This window comes from Somniosus microcephalus, chromosome 12 (assembly GCF_052327205.1).
Source record: "Somniosus microcephalus isolate GS21.2 chromosome 12, FLI_Smic_1.0, whole genome shotgun sequence".
In the NCBI taxonomy this organism is placed as follows: Eukaryota; Metazoa; Chordata; class Chondrichthyes; order Squaliformes; family Somniosidae; genus Somniosus; species Somniosus microcephalus.
In genome coordinates this window covers 74525063-74545497 of record NC_140998.1, presented here as the reverse complement: position 1 = coordinate 74545497, position 20435 = coordinate 74525063, and the positions used below count along the sequence as shown (strand labels likewise).

The window sequence follows — 20435 nt, the reverse complement described above, 5'->3', positions numbered from 1 at the left end:
CACCAACAACTGCTGCACACTAACTACAGTTGATCACTACTCTTCAAACAGAACTGTAACCCTTTGACAAGGAGTACTTGGCTGGCCTTCTAAGCTCTGCTGCTCCTATGCAAAAAGGATATTTTGCAGATAAGCGGGACACTTGCCTGCTGTAACAATATGGATAATGTGCTTGTTAAGATATTTTCTACACAAACTACCAGACTTCCCTTGACCAGTCACTGCTTACTCCTTAGTTAATCAACAGCTCTATGCCTTGTACAGTAATTAATAATGAAAAATGTAGGCTTTGGGAGCTTACATTGAAGTTTTATTTTAAGTAACTGGTCAAAGCTGTTTTTAAAGATAAGTGAAGCATGATTTGCTACTTCCCCATTTTTCTCACTAACAGCCCCACCAAACACTTACTTCAGTGGTTAAGGAGGGGAGGCAAACAATATATTTCTGATATGTACTGCAGTGGTGGGTTGACAAAGTACTCTTTTTACCTGTTTGGGAAGCACCTAGGATTCTATTTAGACTGCTTTAGATGGCAAGGCCGAGATTGGGAACTCACTGTGGGGAGCAAGGGGAAAGACATTTTCTCACAATACAGGTACAACTTTCCTACTTATTCAAGACTGTTGGTGCCTTTCTATTGTTGAATTAAGTGGGGAGAAGGAAGGGCAGTGCTCGACAAGAAAATACTTGGTAAACTTAGTTTAATAAAGCTAGAAACATTTTCAAATGCCCAGCAATGCTGTCACATTCTTAGGATCTTTAACCAGTGCATGTAATAAAACAATCTCCAGTGTGAGGAAAAAGCCACATCAATCTGGGCACCCTTTGCAACTGTAACAGAAGAGTTTTCTAATTCTGGCCAGTGTCACCACATTGACTGATGCCAAATAAACCAAATGTAAATTAGACATCAAAACCTCAAGACATGCCGTTTTTCAAAAGGCTTGAGTGCTATTTATGGTAATATCCTCCACATTGGATAGCTCTGCCACAGATGTAACTCGCATTTAAATACAGCTGAACTGTTACACTACAAATTATTCTTACCAGGGAAACCATAGGCAATCAATTTAGACACTGCCCATTATTTTGAACAGATAACACACCATGTATCACTATATACAAAGGACTGTTATCATAATGACTTAAAGTATTTACACTGTACAGTATTAAATTCCAGAGTCTATTTTACAAAACTATTCAGGATTATGTTGCTGTGACTTTTTGTTCAACTGTTTGAATTTCAAGACATGCTGTTCGATAACATACATTTAAATTATGTGGTATGAGGCACTTTGAACATATATTCATAAATTCAAAATCCAACACTTTGCTTAATGTGGACTTTTGCACGCTTTTCAGGTAAGCGGAGCCATCTGCCATGAAACAGTAGGTGCCTTCTAATGAAAGTTCAATTATTTCTAAAACACACCGAGATTTCATTAGAAGTCTGTATATACGGGGAAATAAAATTGTCAGTACCTTTCTTTCCACATAAAGGCTTCCAACTATCAATTTTAATTGCAAAGTGTACCGTTACTGGTTTAAACTCATTTTGAAGGACTGGAAGAAACACATGGATTTAAAAAATTTGAAACCAGTTATAAACGACATTGGAAAACAAAACCATAGTTCTTTACAATACAACAAGTAAAAGGCATCAATGGGTATGGGAGAGAGCAGGAATATGGCAGTGAGATAGAGGATCAGCCATGATCATATTGAATGGCGGAGCAGGCTCGAAGGGCCTATTCCTTCTCCTATTTTTCTATGTTAACCACAAGATGCTGTCCTAACTTATTTTACCACTCAATTTTGTGTTCTAATATGACAAATGTGATTAACTTACTAAACAATATGAGAAAATCAAATGCAATAGGAAAACAGAGTTAAAGAGGTACTTTAACAGGTGGTGGAGAAAAAAAATCAAAGGCATCTAAAGGGCTGTGGATGCTGAATCGCTGAGTATATTCAAGGTGGAGATAGATTGATTTTTGGACTCTAGGGGAATCAAAGGATATGGAGATCAGGCAGGAAAGTGGAGTTGAGGTCGAAGATCAGCCATGATCTCAATGAATGGCGGAGCAGGCTCGAGGGGCCGTATGGCCTACTCCTGCTCCTAATTCTTATGTTCTTAGTCAGATTGGCTATTGAGAGGCACATGAACAATATCTCAGCAAGTTGTCATATGTAAAAAAAGTTAAAAATTCTATCCCTCTCCAGAAACAAACTAGAAAGTGCAGTGGCTTCTATTGACAGCATATTCTAAAATAAATTGTTTCAAGTCAAATTGCCTATATTCAAAGTGTATCTTAAGGATAACTGGTCAAGAATTTCTAGTGCTTACACATTAGATCTATAATAAAGTAAGTTTAGATCAGCATGGTCTGCAGAGACATCGCCATGATTCTTTAGACTATTTGAAGTTTAAGTACCAATTATACAAAAGGTTGGTACACTACTTTAGTGTAGTGGTTATAGTACTGGATGAAGAGGCCGCGACAGAGGACACAAGTTCAAATCCCACCATGGCAAGTTGTGAAAATGAAGTCAATAAATTTGCAGGCTAACATCAAGAAAAATGAAACTGTTGGAGTGTTGCAAAGACCCAATTTTATTATCCTACAAAGAAGGAAATGTGCCACCCTCCGAGTCTGGCTTTTATGTGACTCTTGTCCACACAATGTGGTTGACTCTTAATGCCCTCGGAGCAACAAGGGATGGGCAATAAATGCTGTCTTGCCAGCGTCGTCCACACCCGAAGAATACAATTTAAACCAGCTTCTAAAGAGAAAATTAGACACCAAGATAGTTTATATCAAGCTGCAAATAACAGAATATATTAAGTTTGAGAATCAAGTTTTTTTTAGTACCTTCCTACAAGTAAATTTTGGCTGTCCAGTGCTATGAAGTCCAATCAATTTTTTTGAGCCAGAGAATGGTAAACAATGTAATACAAGTAGATTTTTCAATGATAAGTTTCAATATTTTGAACAAAATTGCAATATAATTATGTCCATCTATATCAGCGCATAGCCCTTCCACCGCGCCCCCCCCAACCACACCCCATCACCACCAGTCTTTTCTTTCAAAACACAAATTATTTTTGGGCAGTGGATTCTTTGATCACCCATGTTTCACATCAAGCAGAGACTGCAAGATGATTTCAAATTATGGCTATTTTGTGCTGTGAACTAGCATCCAATGGAAACTGCATCACCATTGTACAATTCACTTAGAATCTTGACAGCCTGAAAGTTAACATAACAGAACGTTTTAATTAAACCTACCTTTTCAAACAAATAGAAAATATTTTACCCCTATGGATCATTTAGCACCCACATTGATTAGCTATGGAGTCCAAAATGACCCAATGCCATCAGAAAATTTGCCATATTTTTACAAATCTGCTAACACGCACTAGTTTGTGATTTACTGTACCATTTGAATAACTATTCTCAGAATAGAGTCAGATTCAAGTTCCTTACAGCTCAAACCATACATAGTTAATTCAACGATAACTTCATTTATTGATTCACCATTCAGTTGAATGGAGTTATTTTAGTACAACATAATTATAAATCTCACATTATGACTTTGATGAAACAATTAGCTTAACCCCTCCCCACCTTCCACCCAAAAAAGTTAAAACAGTCAGCCAGCACTAAATTGCCATTAGCGAAACTACAATTTAATGCAAATTAAATTAAATGAACCGACCGACTACCTTAAATTACCTAAAGACTCAGGTCTGCGCTCCCAGCCAGTATTTAGGAAGTGCAGAGATCTTATTTTCCAAATAGGCATCTTAATATATATATTCTACAGAGCAAAGTATATGTAAATAAAATAGATTTAAGAAGCCAGTAGCTTGAATTTTAAAATTAGCACTTGTAATTACAGAACTGTAAAAAGGTACCAATACATCTTACTAAAAACTAGCACAATTCTGGGCAATGGCATTTTAAGAGCAGAAATGATTTAATACCTGGTGATTTTACTTTTTTCCGAAATACTGAACCTTCAAAATCTATGCTTCAATTACTTTTCATTTGCATTCAATATGCGATTATTTTATCAGATATAAAACTGGCCTTACCTCTCCAAGACCTTTATGCGCTGTTCTGTGGAAAGCCACAGACACAGGAAGTCGTATCTGACAGCACTCAAGAATGCTACTAAGAACACATCAACTGAACTATTAGAGTTTTATATTAAACCAAAAGGATTGCCTTTACTGAACTGCACTGAATATAAACATGCTAATTTTCACAGATGTTAGCAATATATTAAATGTCTATTTTGGCATACAGAACCACCATCCCTAAATACGCATTTAGAATGTCAGTCTTTTTCCATGCTACCTGACATTTGGCATATTGCTTCATTTTAATATACAACATTGCTCCTCCTGCAGTCATTCTATGTGGCCTTGCTCCAAACTAATGCTGCTTGGCATCAGGTGCCATTGTAATTTTTAGGAGGGCGGAAAAAAAAAATCACAATCAGATTCTGAACCATATAGAAATATATAGAGGTTACAAGCAGAAACAGGTCATTTAGTTCATCCAATCCATGTCAATGTTTATCCCTCCACATTAGCAAATAGTTCTAATCACATTTACCCACCCTTCATCTCATTCAGTAAGGAAATAATGCAAATTAATTTTGGGTGTGTTGCATTAACTTAGCCAACAGTGGTTATAACACGTGCGCTCACAGAAAGACAGTGAATATTAAAGCTTGTGTGGTAGAGCATTTACAGGGCCCCTATATAAGTTGATTACACAACTACTTGGCAAACAAGAATTTTTCTCTATTGTACATGGATACTGACTTGTAAATATTTTCTTAACAGTAACACTTTTGACTTAGCCATACTTAAAGTAGTTAGATTGAAGTTCAGCAATGAGGGAAAAAATTACAGGCAATACCATACGTTTGATATGGACACACCCTACACAGAATCAAAACGAAACATTTCAACTGACCCCTTTTAAAACCGCACCAAATTCAAGTTTAGAAATGACAGGGCTCCCATATATATTGCTTGTGATGAGTCAAAAAACAAAGACAAATAATTATACAGTGACTAAATTTGTTCAAATAAACTTTCAAGTTTACTAATTGAAATATAGACCTGACATCATAACTTTTCCATGAATGTAAAATCAGCGATCTACAGCAAGCCATTAAAAGGAAGAACTTGAAACTGAGTTTAAAGTGTTGAAAAACCCAAATCGAATCATAATACAGAAAGAGGAAGTTATTCAAATAATGGCAAATGGTTTAAAGTAAGACCTTTCAAAATACTTAACATTAAGTTCTCGTTCTCAAGATTAGTTCAGCGCATTTATATGAAATTTCTAAAGCAAAGCCAAACTAAATGCCAAAGAAATGCAAACAAAGATGATTAGTAAAAGGGCCAGGATTACTTCTCTCAGTATATATTCTTCCGAGAGGCAATTGTTTTTTCTCAAACAGTTTTATATACTCATTTAGATTTGTAATTGGACGTTAGCCACGTAAGACCTTCAAACAGTCCATCTCCTGAAGTGGCACAGGACGGCTGCACATACCAATTTCTATCCCGGATGCGGGTTAAACCCAATTTCTCTTGAATTTCGTGCGGCTTCATGGCATCGGGTAAATCTTGCTTATTTGCAAATATCAGAATGATGGCTTCTCTCATCTCCCGGTCGTTGATGATGCGCAAGAGCTCTTGCCTGGCCTCGTCTATCCGATCCCTGTCGGCACAGTCTACCACAAATATTAATCCCTGGGTCCCGGTGTAGTAGTGCCGCCACAGGGGCCTGATTTTATCCTGGCCACCCACGTCCCAGACATTGAATTTGACGTTCTTGTAAGTCACTGTCTCCACGTTGAAGCCAACTGTGGGGATGGTGGTGACCGACTGGCCCAGCTTTAATTTGTAGAGGATGGTGGTCTTACCGGCGGCGTCAAGTCCAAGCATCAATATGCGCATCTCCTTGTTCCCGAATATCTTCGACAGTACCTTTCCCATCTTCCAGAAAGTACATAAGAGACTAGGGCAGCGAGAGGCGGTTAGACGTGACCGAGAGAGAGACACAGAGAGAGTGGGCTTGGGGTGGAGGGGGAAAGGCAAAGGCCTCAGTCCGCCCGCTCTCGGCTCGGCTCGGCTCGGCTCGGCCCGGCCGTTTCTTGCAGCAGCTGTCGGCGAATGTCTGAACCCCGCCTGCCTGGTTACTACAGCACCGGCACCGCACTCCCAGCAAAGGTCATTGATTCCGGCTTCCTCCCTCTGTAACGGGTCACAAGAAGACAGTTTTACATTCAATGCAGCAGCCCTGCTAACTGTGTGTGTGGCTTTTTTTTTGTTGCTACTTCTTACCTGAGGAGTCAGGCCCGGCACAGCCCGTCCTGTCGTGTCTCGGCGCGGCTCCAGCCCGGTCTCAGCAGTACCGGAAAAGGCGCGGGACGACCCACCACTTCCCGTCCCCACTGCGCATGCGGCGAGACGTGACTCACGGCTTCGCGTGCGCCCGCGGGACGCACGGACACGTCACAAAGTGAGCGGCGTCCCTGGGGTGTGATTGACAGGCGGGGCGGGGCACGCGCGCTCAGGGTTTCAGCAAGTGCCGCTGACGCACAGCTCAATGGGGAAACGCTGATGCAGCTCAGCCCTATAGTTTTCACATACAGCACTTGCACGGGGACGTGCAACAAATCTGTCTTACTTTGATTTTAAATTATAAACCGTCTGATAAGCCTAGTTGTTTAAATGTTTTTTGTTGTTGCAATCCCTCGCTTCTTTGTGCTCATAAACCTCGTTGCTCCCATTAGGTGTTACAAGCAAGTTACGTTAAACTGTGTCAAGGGTCCTGAGTAGCCGGAAGTTCACTGTAGACAGCCGAAACTATTTTTTGTAATAACCCACGCAAATATAGGTTGCAATGGCCTCGATGCGCCTTTTTTGCGTCCGATGTTTTGGGTATAATCTGGAGGAAAATGGGTGGTGAGCTTCAATGCCCGTTTTGCGCCTATAGTTCTCAAAAGTTTTGCGTGACCAATTTTCAGTGGGCCGGAAACAGTTGTTTCCAATTAAATTGCATCCCAACCGTGCTAAAATGATCTCATAGGCAGCATAACCAGCATTGCTCAACATACATTAGTTTCAGCTCACATGTAATCGATGTTGAGTCGGGGAGGTTGTGAATACCGTATACAAACAACAACTTGTATTTATATAGCGCCTTCAACGTAGTAAAACATCCCAAGGCACTACACAGAAGTGTTATAAAACAAAATTTGACACCAAGCCACATAAGGATATATTAGGGCAGATGAGGTAGGTTTTAATGAGTGTTTTAAAGGAGGAGAGCGAGGCAGAGAGGGATTTCCAGAGCTTTGTGCCTTGGCAGCTGAAGGCATGGTCACCAATTAAAATCAGGCATGCTCAAAAGGCCAGAATTAGAGGAGTGCAGATATCATGGCGGTTCTAGGGCTGGAGAAGATTACAGAGATAGGGAGGGGTGAGGCTACAGAGGGATTGTGGTTCTGGGAGGGAGGGAAAGGTGAGAGCAGAAGTGTAGGAAATGGGACAGACATGGTTGAGGGCCCAGTCAACCACAGTGGAGTGGAATCCTTGGTTGAGGAAAAAGGAAGACATAGCAGAAGTACTGGTGTGGAAGGTGGCATCGTCAGAACTGATGCGAAAGAGACGGAGAAACTGGGAGAATCGAATAGAGTCCTATTCCATTCTGTGCCATTGCTACCCTCAGTGCTTCCTCCAAGTGGTGTTCAACATAGAGGAGTACTGATTCATCAGCTGAGGGAGGGTGGTAGGTGGTAATCAGCAGGAGGTTTCTTTGCCTATGTTTGACCTGAAGCCAAGAGACATCATGGGGTCCGGAATCAATGTTGAGGCCTCCAAGGGCCACTCCCACCCCACTATATACCACTGTGCCCTCATCTCTGGTGGGTCTGTCATACCAGTGGGACAGGACATATCCAGAGATGAAGATGGAGGAGTTTGGGACATTGGCTGATAGGTATGCTTCTGCGAGTATGACTTTGTCAGGATCTCAGATATGCCGTAATTGTGACCATCTTCAAGAAAGGTGACAAGTCTGATTGCGGTAATTACAGAGGAGTTTCCCTGATGTCTGCCACAGGGAAAGTCATTGCAAGAATCCTCCTCAATCGTCTTCTCCCAGTGGCCGAAGAGCTCCTCCCAGAGTCGCAGTGCGGATTCCGCCCACTAAGGGGCACAATGGACATGATCTTCACACGTCAATTACAAGAGAAATGCAGGGAACAGCACCAACCGCTGTACATGGCCTTCTTTGATCTCACAAAGGCCTTCGACACTGTCAACCGTGAGGGATTATGGAGTGTGCTCCTCAAATTCGGCTGCCCTCAAAAGTTTGTCACTATCCTCCGCCTGCTTCACGACGACATGCAAGCCGTGATTCTGACCAACGGTTCCACTACAGACCCAATTCACGTACGAACCAGGGTCAAGCAAGGCTGTGTCATTGCACCAACGCTCTTCTCGATCTTCCTTGCTGCAATGCTCCATCTCACCCTCAGTAAGCTCCCCACTGGAGTGGAGCTAATTTACAGAACAAACGGGAAACTGTTCAACCTCCGTCGCCTCCAGTCCAGATCCAAGGTTGTCCCATCCTCTCGTCGAATTACAGTATGCAGACGATGCTTGCGTCTGCGCTCACTCGGAGGTCGAACTCCAAACCATCGTGAATACCTTCACCGAAGCGTACGAGAGCATAGGCCTTACACTAAACATCCGTAAGACAAAGGTCCTCTACCAACCTGCCCCCGCCACACAGTACTGCCCCGATTATCAAAATCCACGACAAGGCCTTGGACAACGTGGACCACTTTCCATACCTCGGGAGCCTACTGTCAACAAGGGCAGACGTCGACGACGAAGTCCAACACTACCTTCAGTGTGCCAGTGCAGCCTTAGGTTGCCTGAGGAAGAGAGTGTTTGAAGACCAGGACCTCAAACCCGGCATTAAGCTCATGGTCTACAGAGCAGCAGTGATACCCGCCCTGCTGTATGCTTCAGAGACATGGACCATGTACACCAGGCACCTCAAAGCACTGGAGAGGTACCACCAACATTGCCTCCGCAAGATCCTGCAAATCTATTGGCAGGATAGGCGCACCAACGTCAGTGTTCTTGCTCAGGCCAACATCCCCAGCATCGCAGCTTTGACCACGCTCGATCAGCTCCGATGGACGGGCCACACCGTCCGCATGCCCGATACGAGACTCCCAAAACAAGAGCTCTACTCGGAGCTCTGGCACGGCAAGAGAGCCCCAGGTGGGCAGAGGAAATGCTTCAAGGACACCCTCAAAGCCTCCTTGAAAAAGTGTAACATCCCCACCGACACCTGGGAATCCCTGGCCCAAGACCACACAAAGTGGAGGAGATGCATCCAGGAAGGCGCCGAACACCTCGAGTCTCTTCGCCGGGAGCAAGCGGAAGCCAAGCACAGGCAGCGCAAGGAGCGCACATCAACCCAAGCACCCCACCCACCCGCCCCTTCAACCACCGTCTGCCCCACCTGTGACAGAGACTGTAGGTCCCGCATTGGACTCATCAGTCACCTGCAAATTCATTTTTAATGTGGAAGCAAGTCATCCTCGGTTCCGAGGGACTGCCTAAGAAGAAGAAGAGTCTGTGGGACAGCTCTTCTAACATTGGCACCAGTCCCCAGATGTTAGTGAGGAGGACTTTTCAGGGTTGACTGGGCTGGGTGTGCCTTCGTTGTGTCATAATTCAATGCTTAGGTTGCAGGCGACTGGTCCGTTTCTTCTTATTCTTTGTAACAGTTTGATACAACTGAGTGGCTTGCTAAGCCACTTCAGAGGGCAGTTAAGAGTCAAACATGTTGGTGTGGGATTGGAGTCATGTATAAGCCAGACTGGGTAAGGACAGCTGATTTCCTTCCCTAAAGGACATTAGGGAAGGTAATATGCATATGCTGTGCTGACATCACAGATGTGACATGTGTGCATCACTGGACCCAATTTTTGGCAGGAAAAGAAACACAGATTTCAGATTTTTTAAGGGACCTGGATTGTCTTTAAGGATTGCTAGAAGACTTAACCATTTAATCCAGCAAACATCAGTCTTTTACTCCTGGTAAGGTGTAGAGCAAGGTCAGTAATGTACTGACACTATTACCACATTTACAGTCTCCTGAAGAGCAATGTCATCAATCAAAGGCTGACTTAGGTCACAAATGAAAGCAGTGTTTACTGAAAGCAAGATCACAACTGTACCATTTATGCATAATTTCCAACAGTTTTTTATTATCCCACCATATCATAGTAGCAGGTAAATGACAGGAGCCACACCAATAAACATGGGTTCTTCCATTGTCCTTACATTTAAAAAAATTACCTGGGGTTACGTGCTGTTGGTGAACTGTGTAAATAATTGTAGATTGTCATTTAGCTTGACTTTGTCTTTTTTAAGTCCCTTGCTTGTTTTCTTGAGTATTAATTCAAAACAAAAATGATTTTTTACTGATTTTCTCTGAATTTAGCTAAGTTTTCTGGTATTATTTTTCGGCTCTGTCTCCCATTTTTAACACTAAAAATAAACCATTAAAATTTTTGGGGGGAATTTTATCCTTGGTGAGAATGTGGAACTCATTACCATGTGGAGTGGCTGAGCCCATTAGCAGAGGTGCATTTAAGGGTACGGTAGATAAGTACACGAGGGAGAAAGGAATAGAGGATATGTTGATAATGTGAGATGAAGTAAAGTGGGAGGAGGCTTGTGTGAAGCATAAACACTGGCATAGACCTGTTGGGCTGAATGGCCTGTTTCTATGCTGTAAATTCTATGTAGTTCAATGGTTGTTTGTTTTATTTTAGATTGCAGTGTTCCAGAAGTGCCATATCTCATATGGTCAGAAAGTGTGTACAAAAGGTCCCTTGATAGCTCAGCTAGTTTATCCAGTGAGCAGGTGAGCCATATAGATCAGGAAGGTCACTAATAAATCCAATAAGGAATTCAGGAGAAACGTCTTTACTCAGAGTGGTTAGAATACAGAACTTGCTACCACCTGGAGTAGTTGAGGCGAATAGCATAGATGTATTTAAGGGAAAGCTAGATGAGTGCATGAGGGAGAAAGGAATAGAAGGATATGCCTATTAGGGTTAGATGAAGTAAGGTGGGAGAAGGCTTATGTGGAGCATAAACATCGACATAGACCAGTTGGGCCGAATGGCCTGTGTCTGTGCTGTAAATTCTACGTAGTTCTATATAGGTTCAATCCTCACTCTGTGTTGAGTTCATTGATTTCAGCTGGGCATTGTTAAGTGTACCACAGCTCACCTCAAAACCTTGGGTTAGGGAGAAGAAAACTGGCCAGGATTCCTGCTCCTGAGGATACCCAGTGACCTCTCTATTATGTAAGGACTGGATTGGGCTGGCTTTCATGCCACAGCAGTAGAATAGACTGCCAACACACATGTCAAGGTTCACATGTGAATAATGGCTCATTGGGACAGGTAACAAAGGGCGATCACAGGGTTTAAATTGCAAAAAAAAAACTGTCGGCATCTTTTCACAGTCATTCCAACAAAGGAAAGTACACTTTCATCATGGTAAGATTTCAAAATTCCTGCACCACTCACTGGGATATTTTGGAACAACTTAGCATCAGCCTTGTTGTTGCTATTGGTGACATATCTCTTTGTTATAGTACCATAAACATGGGAACTACCACAAACACTGCAGATTGATTCCCGATGATGTGTAGTGAGCCACTCCCAAGTGATTACTGATGTTTTATTCTTTTGTATAAATTAAAAGAATGTGAGTGACTTACTGATTTCTGATCTTTTTGTAAAATTCTCATGTGCGAAAAAAACTGCAACGTTTCAAATCCACGTCATGGAAAACTCCATTTTGTCTGTTTTTCAGTATATCCAATGTTGTTATTTTCAGTCAGATGATATCACAACACTAATAGTACGTAGGAGCTACAAATAATGGAGTGCTTATAGTGTGCACAGCACAGAAAGGTTGTTTGAGTCATCTGCACCTGGTGGGTGGAGTTTAGAAGTTGCAAAAATTTCAGGCAGCATTATTTTACTATTATTGAATTTAATTTGCTTTAATAGTATCAAAATCTACTTTCACTAATGGTGATTTTATAGTAGCAATTCATATACTGCCTCACTATTTATCTGAATGTATTCTAATCAGATTTTGAAGTCCCTGTACCATCTCGTGGGCTGTCAGTTTTGCTTATGTTTCACCTGTAAGAATGTGGAACAGCCCATACTGTTTCTAATGGTCATGTGTGAAGCACAGTGCTCCAAGGCAAGTGTGCACATGCGGTATTTAATGGGACAATCTTAAACTCAGGATAGATATCAGCATTTAAGGCTTTTTTTACAGTTTGTCAATTTTAACAGATGACATAAAGATTTATAATACCAAACAGTGAAAGTTTGCAATTATTTGAAAACATCTGGAATTTCTAATAAATAACTTTGGCTGCTTGAATGCTTACACAGCATAGTAACCATTGGAATAATCCCTGCACTTTGTCTTTTTTAGTGATCTGCGTGTAGACTAGTAATTGTCTCATACAACCAATGCCATTTTGTACTTTGCCCTTTGTTTACTGAAGGAAAAGCAAATCATTGATGTATGTGATTCTTGGTTGAAAATGCGTTTCTATTGCGAAGGTAAACTACTTTAGGGTGCCATCCTTGGCTCGGAGGTGGCACTCTTGCCTCTGAGTCTGAAGGCTGTGGGTTCAAGCCTCACTCCAGGATTTGAACACATAAACTAGGCTGACATTCCAGTGTAGTATTGAAGGAGTGCTGCACTGTTGGAGGTGCCGTCTTTTGGATGAGATGTTAACCCGAGGTCCCGTCTGCCCTCAGGTGAATGTAAAAGATCCTCTGGCACTATTTGAAGTAGTAGTTCAGGGGTGTTTTCCTGGTGTCCCTAACCAACATTTATCACTCAAACAACACCACTCAAACAGTTTAATTGATGCTTTATCTCATTACTGTTTGTGGGACCATGCTGTGTACAAATTGGCTGCAACATTTCCTTACATTACAACAGTGACTACACTTCAAAACAAAGTAATTCATTGGCTGTGAAGTGCTTTGGGATGTCCTGAGGTTGTGAAAAGTGCTATATAAATGCAAGCTCTTTCTTAAAAGCAGAACTATTTAATAAATGAATCAGTGCACCAGAAACTAAAAGAAATTGCCTTAAAAAGTCACAACTTCATTGAACAGCAGACTCTTGCAATTGGGATTAATTTCCACCTGTTCCTCCAAGCTGAACTATTACTGCTTGCTGGCAGAAATCAGTTACAGTGTGAAATATTCAGTGGTTGCTGGGCCTTTAAATAATTTCACATTTTAGGGTGCCAAATAGACACTACCATATACAGTATACTGATTAAATAACACTACCCAAATGCCTGTTGTGGTAAGTAGGAGACTGGAAGACATGACATCATGATCAGCTGCTCCCTCGCTGACCTCTTCCTCCATTACACTGACAACTGTGGTGTGTGAGAGGTTGCAGCCCCATTTCCATTATTTGAAGGGGCTGCTCCTCGATTTTTGGCTGCACTTCAGTCTCACACTCCTGATCTTTGGTCACCTGGTGCGGAGGGGAGCGGGCAGGTCGGGGGGCCTCGTAGGCTCCTGGGCCTGGCCAAATTGGCCATCAACTGGTTCAGGCAGTGGGTGGTTGAGGGGGTCGTTCGGCCCGACTGCCTGCCTCTCTTCTGCAGCCACGTTCGTGCCCTGGTGGCCATGGAAATGGAGCACACGGTGTCCGCCGGCACGCTCGAGGCCTTCCGCGACCGGTGGGCACCGCAGGGACTGGAGTGCATCATCACCCCTGGCAACCAAATTTTAATTTAACTTGATAAGTTTCATTTAATGTTTTAAGTTTAGTTACAGTCTATTTGTTTATGGATTGCTCAAAAAGAGTACACTGACAACTGTGTTGGCACTTTCTGCTCTCACTGTGATCTTGAGATTTAATTAACTATACTTAACAATTTCCACCCATCTTTACATGGTTGATCACTGGCGTGTCCCTTCCTAGACCTTTTCCTCTCCATCTCTGCCAATGGTCTTTCCTCTATCTTAGCAATTTATACATTATATTGTTCTTTTAATGTCCTTTTAAATGTCTCACTAAGATGATGTTTTATATCAGGGATGTCCAACCTTTTGGAGATGCGACCGGATACACATATCAAAACCAGTGATTTAACTGCATAAGGTTCACTGTAATGTGAGCTTCCATACTCAAAAGATGTGAGACCCTAATATACTAAAAATGCGAGACTTCCCAATCACATTTCTATTTCTTCAACCATTTTAACACAGAAAGGGAGCTTGGTGTAATTTATATAAAAATGTGATATTAAATAAAGTTTACTTTTGAGGAGGTCAGTTCACAGGACAGCCACATACCAGGAAACAGATCAGAAACCAGATTCAGCGCCTGTCCAGGTGGCTTTGGACAATGGAAATGTGTTTTAAAAAAATACAGTAAACATTCACACCTTAGGGATTGGAAATGTCTTATCCCTCCGGACTTTGCAGGAGCCTGTTTTCATGGGGCCCATATCCAGGAGCCAGTAGCAGTCTAGCTCTACTGACAAATTCACAGGCAAGGACGGAATTGGCGCCAAACTACCAAACTTCCTGTCCCAGGAGGCCACAAAAAAGAACAGACTCATGTTTTTGTTGTGTCGGTACCTTTTTTACCTAGACACAATTGGAACTCAGAACTCAGAGATTCAAACATGAAGTGCTTTATTCAAAGGGAAAGGGAAGTTCTGGAGAGTTCCGAACAAAGAGAGCTAAACTTAACCAAGAGAACACCCAACCATTTATCTGCTGTGACAGTGCCACCACAGGTGGGAGGAGAACACACAATACATAATATATTCCTCCCCTCTTAAATGGAAGGTCCACATTATTCCTCAACAGGTAAGTTACTTTCAATGCACTCAACTAACCTAGGGTAGAGGTAGACTGCCTCAAACCCTGACTTTACCCAGGGGTTTATTCTGCCCCAGTCTTGTGGGTAAGTCGCTAAGCCTACAGATCCAAGCATCTTGGAGGCCGCCGCTCTCTGACAGGATACCGGCGGTCATCGCTGGCTTCCACAGCAGTAGGCATTGACACAGGCCTAGATGGAGAAGGTGCCTGTGTCAGTTGAAAGTCAGGAGTTTGCACAGGTGGAACAGTCTCTTTGACTTCCTGTGTTGGAGAAGAGCACTGTGGAAAAGGATGCTGGTTTGCGGTATCATCCGGAAACAGTTCAGGCCAACCAGCCGTTGGAGCCTCTGTGGCTGTCTCTGCTCCTAGCAACAGTTGATCTGTGTGTCTTCTCCAGACGACGTCCTCAGCAGTCTCAACCGTGTAAGACACAGGGCCCGTCTGCGCGATCACCGTAGCAAGAACCCATTTCGGTCCAGTGTTGTAGTTTCGAGCTAGGACGTGCTCTCCCGGATGAAACCGTCTCTCCTTGGCTCTTTTCTCTCTCTTTTCAACTTGAGCTTGTTGTTGACGATGGACAACCTGCTCTGCCCTTGGAGATTTGAGTAAGTCAAAACTTGTCCGCAACTGCCTCTTCATCATGAGCGAAGCGGGGGAAGTTTTGGTTGTGGCATGCGGCTCGTTCCTGTAGGACAACAGGAAGCTGTTCAGATGTTGGTGGATTGAGTCCTGACCTTGCGATGCCTTCAAGGCGTGCTTCAAAGTTTGCACGAACCTTTCTGCCTGGCCGTTAGTAGAGGGATGATAGGGCGCAGACCTGATGTGTTGGACACCATTCACATGCAGGAAGGTTGCAAACTCCTGTGATACAAATTGTGGACCGTTGTCACTTACGAGTTGTTCCGGTGAGCCATAACGGCTGAACATCTCACCAAGTTTCTCAATTGTTTTCTCTGCCGTGGTAGACCTCATCACAGCGACCTCCGGCCACTTGATACGAGCGTCCACAACCACCATAAACATCTTCTCTTTGAAAGGACCGGCGAAGTCCACATGTACTCGCTGCCACACTTCTGCAGGCCAATCCCAGGGGTGTAGGATTGCCAGCTATGGAACATTCCGGACCCTTTGACATGGGGAACATGTTTTGGCTTTCTCCTCAATATTCCCATCGAAACCTGGCCACCAGAAGTAGCTTCTTGCCATTTCCTTCATCCGAACCATCCCACTGTGGCCTGTATGAAGTTGTTGCAGTATAGGTTCCCTCAGAGGTGGCGGAATGATGACACAGCGTCCCCAAAGAAGACAACCTGCCTGGACGGAGAGCTCATTTCTTTTTGAAATGTAAGGTTTCAAACTAGGAGAATCTCCTATAGCTCTCCCTCGAATGACATCGTCCATTACCTCAGACAGGACTGGATCGTTGCGGGTGTACCTTCGCACCTGAACTGCAGTGACAGGTGCTCCCTCCACTTGTCTAAAGTAGAAGATGTCTATCTGACGAGGCTCTGGGGGAGTAACAGGCAAGGGTAGCCTTGAGAGACCGTCTGCGTTGCCGTGCAAGTCTGATTTGCGATAGTTGATGTCGTATGTGTGTCCTGACAACAGTAAAGCCCACCTTTGCATCCTGCTTGCAGCGAGAGACGGAATTCCGGTGTGGGGCCCGAAGATTGAAGTCAATGCACGGTGGTCTGTCAGGAGTGTGAACCATCTCCCAAACAGGAACTGATGAAATTTTCGAATTCCAAAAACGATTCCCAAGGCCTCGTGCTTGATCTGCGTATAGTTACTCTCGGCCTTGTTCAAGGTGCGTGATGCGAAGGCGATAGGTTTCTCTTCACCCGAAGGCATGATGTGGGATATGACTGCTCCCACACCATATGGTGATGCATCACATGCTAGCTGCACGGGTAGCTTTGGGTCGAAGTGTGTCAGGACCTCTGATTTCAGCAATGCTTTCTTTGCTTGGGCGAAAGCTTCGTTGCACAGTTCAGTCCATTTCCATGTTTTGCCTTGACATAGCAACTGATGTAACGGCTTCAGCAATGTTGCTAAGTCTGGAATAAACTTCCCATAGTAGTTAAGTAGCCCCAGAAATGAACTTAACTGGCTCACATTCTGGGGTGCTGGGGCCTCCACGATCGCCTTGACCTTTGACGGCGCCTTATGCAGACCAGTAGCATCAATCACATGCCCCAGGTACTCAACTAAAGACTGAAAGAATTCACATTTGTCTTTACGAACTCTGAATCCGTACTCTTTCAGTCGTTGTAGTGTCGCATCCAAGTTCAGAAGATGATCCTCCTCATTTGTCCCAGTGACAAGGATGTCGTGCAGGTAGCACTGGACTCCTGGCAGTCCACTCAAAATCTGATCCATTGCCCTTTGGAATAGAACAGGGGCCGACGTAATTCCAAACGGAAGGCGGCAGTACCTGTATAGCCCCTTGTGTGTCACAATTGTCAGCAGCTCCTTTGATTTGTCATTGACATGCATTTGTAGATAAGCCTGGCATAAGTCTATTTTGCTGAACTTTTGCCCTCCGGCCAGGCCCATAAAAAGATCATCAATGAGGGGAAGAGGGTACTGTTCCGCAGACAGCACCGGGTTAATAGTCACTTTAAAATCCCCGCAGATTCGAACAGATCCATCCTTTTTCAGGACAGGAACAATGGGTGTGGCCCATTTGCTCACGCTCACAGGCTCCAGGACTCCATTCTCGACTAAGGCCTCCAAGTTAGCCTCAACTTTTGGCCTAATTGCATAGGGTACAGGTCGGGCTTTGTGAAACTTCGGCTTGCTGTCAGGTTTAATGTCCAGTCTCACGCTGATCTTTTTCATGCTCCCAAGTTCCCCATTGAAGAGTTCTGCATGTTTGTTTAACACTGCAGTCAGACCTGACTCCCCTTTTGACATCGTGCGGACTGCAGGCCAGTCCAGCGTGATTTTCTCCAGCCACGCACGTCCCAGTAGCGATGGGTAATTTCCCTTTACCACATATAGTGGCAGTTTTGCAGTCTGTCCGTTCAATTTAACTGTCACCTCAATGACGCCTCTCATGGCCACAGGTTCGCCGGTATACGTCTTTAGCACAATGTTTGTTGGCTGAAGGGTAAGATGCTTTAGAATTTTGTTGTAGACAGTGTCTGAAACAAGGGACATAGCCGCGCCTGTGTCCACCTCCATCCGCACTGATTGTCCCTCCACCAGTGGTGACACCCAGTAGCCATTTGAACCACCTGCAACCGTCAGTATGTGCACCTCTTCCTCCTCAGAGGTGTCGCTCCCCTCTGTTTTGCTTGTTCCATCATACTGCACTGAATGAATACTCTTTTTCCTCTCTTGTCCAAATACAGACATTTTGCTTCCATGCTTCCCAGCTCTGTCTGTTCTTTTTTTACCTCTACAAGCGCGTTCAATGTGACCCTTTTTGCCACAATTTCAGCATTCCAGCTCCGTACACCAGCAGTCATTAGCGTGATGGCCCGTTTTCCCACAACGGTAACGCGCACCTTTAGGCTCAGACGACACCTTGTGAACTCTCCCTGTTGAACTCAACTGGTGAGCCTCCTTTTCCGCCATCTCCATGGAGACACTAACTTCAATGGCCTTTTCAAGAGTAAGGTTGTCCTCAGTAAGAAGGCGCTTCAGTGTGGCTGCATTTTGTAGACCACACACAAGTCTGTCTCTAATGGTGTCATTCAGCACCTCCTTGAACTGGCAGTGTTCCGACAACCTTTTTAAAGCAGCAATAAACATCGTCACTGATTCTCCCTCCTCTTGATTCCGTTTGTGAAATCTAAATCTCTCAGCAATAACCAGAGGTTTTGGTGAAAAATGTGCTCCAAGAATTTCCACTAGTTGCTTATATGTTTTAGTTCCTGGCTTATCTGGCTGCACGAGGCTGCGAAGTAAATTGAAAGTCTTCGGCCCGATTACACTCAAAAAGGTAGGCACGACCTTTTCATTTGCCACCGCATTCGCCAATACAAAATAGTCAAAACGTTCCGTATATGCGCTCCATTGCTCCACATTTTCATCAAAATCACCGATGTTTCCTAATATAGTAGCCATCTCACATTTCAAATTAAATTTTCTGTTTACTCACTGCACCCGTAACGTACGCAGATTCACCTGCTCCTTGTTGCCACTTGTTGTGTCGGTACCTTTCTACCTAGACACAATTTAGGACTCAGAGTTCGTAAAGACAAATGTGAATTCTTTCAGTCTTCAGTTGAGTACCTGGGGCATGTGATTGACGCTACTGGCCTGCATAAGGCGCCGCCAAAAGTGGGAGGAGAACACATAATAGAACACACAATACATAACACATACATACAGAGAACAAAGTCTCAAACAATTCACACGTCTGCCAGTTCCAAACTTTGAGCTCTCCCCTTGGTTTCTGTTAAGCTTTTGAGTTTTTATGATATCGTATACTATATTTGAGTTCAGCATCAATGACCACTCCCGTACGTGGATCTTGCATCCTTTAAGAACCAGAGTGTGTATTTACCTGCCCAATATCTAGGTAGCGAGATGCCAGGATTGATCAGAGGTACCTTGCCACTGTTTTCCAGCTCACTTGGATTTTAGGATGTGCTTTGTGCATTGAGTGCTGTTGGAGTTTTGCTAAGTGGGAGAAAAATCATTTAAGTGTATTTTGTGAATTTTAGTGTGTTAAGAAGTCAATTATTTGAAGTAAGTTTAATTTTTTAAGGGTTTTTTAAACTCTTGGGCAGTTTAAACAGGAAGTAGAATCCGGGTATAAAAGGGGAGGGGCTAGTGCAGTGCACGGAGTGCTTTGTGCATTGAGTGCTGTTGGAGTTTTGCTAAGTGGGAGAGTTCGGATAAGTGGGAGGTGAGGGTGTGTTTTTTGCTCTGTTTTGTTCCCCACTCCCAGGCTTAGACAGCACTGCGGAGGCGGAGCAGCGAGACGAGTCACCAAACAGGCCCCACAGACAGTATTCAAGGAGGAGGTTGGTGATCAGCTGGTTGGTTGGTTTTCTTCCTTCTCTTCTCTTTCATACCTTTAAGTTGGTAAGTCCTATTGAATAGTGGTGTGATATTATCATATATATCCGGGCAGGGTCTTCATAACTAAATATAAGAAATTAAATTAATTATATAGAATGGAGCAGGTGATGTGTTACTGTTGCGAGATGTGGGAGCCGGTGAACCCCATTGAGGCTAACGGTGATTACATCTGCGACAAGTGTTTGCTGCTAGAGGAACTCAAGTTCCATGTTATGGAGCTTGAGACCGAGCTTCGGACACTGCGACACATCAGGGAGGGGGAGAAGTTCCTGGACTCTATGTTTCAGGAGATGGTCACACCTATGAAGTTAATTACTGCAGATGTAGTCCGTGGTCAGGGACAGGACAGTGTGACTATGAGTGAGGAAGGTACA

At 43.6% G+C, this 20435-nt stretch overlaps 1 protein-coding gene across 1 annotated transcript; it reads right to left on the bottom strand.

The window, feature by feature from the left end:
* Positions 1-686: 686 nt before the first annotated feature.
* Positions 687-6732, bottom strand: LOC147109311 (ADP-ribosylation factor 6). The gene is made up of 2 exons (XM_086003134.1): positions 6374-6732; positions 687-6283 (listed from the first exon to the last, which is right to left on the bottom strand). Exon 2 carries the CDS (start codon positions 6023-6025, stop codon positions 5495-5497), a length of 531 nt encoding a protein of 176 aa, XP_085859260.1. The 5' UTR covers positions 6026-6283; positions 6374-6732; the 3' UTR covers positions 687-5494.
* Between the last annotated feature and the right edge of the window lie 13703 nt (positions 6733-20435).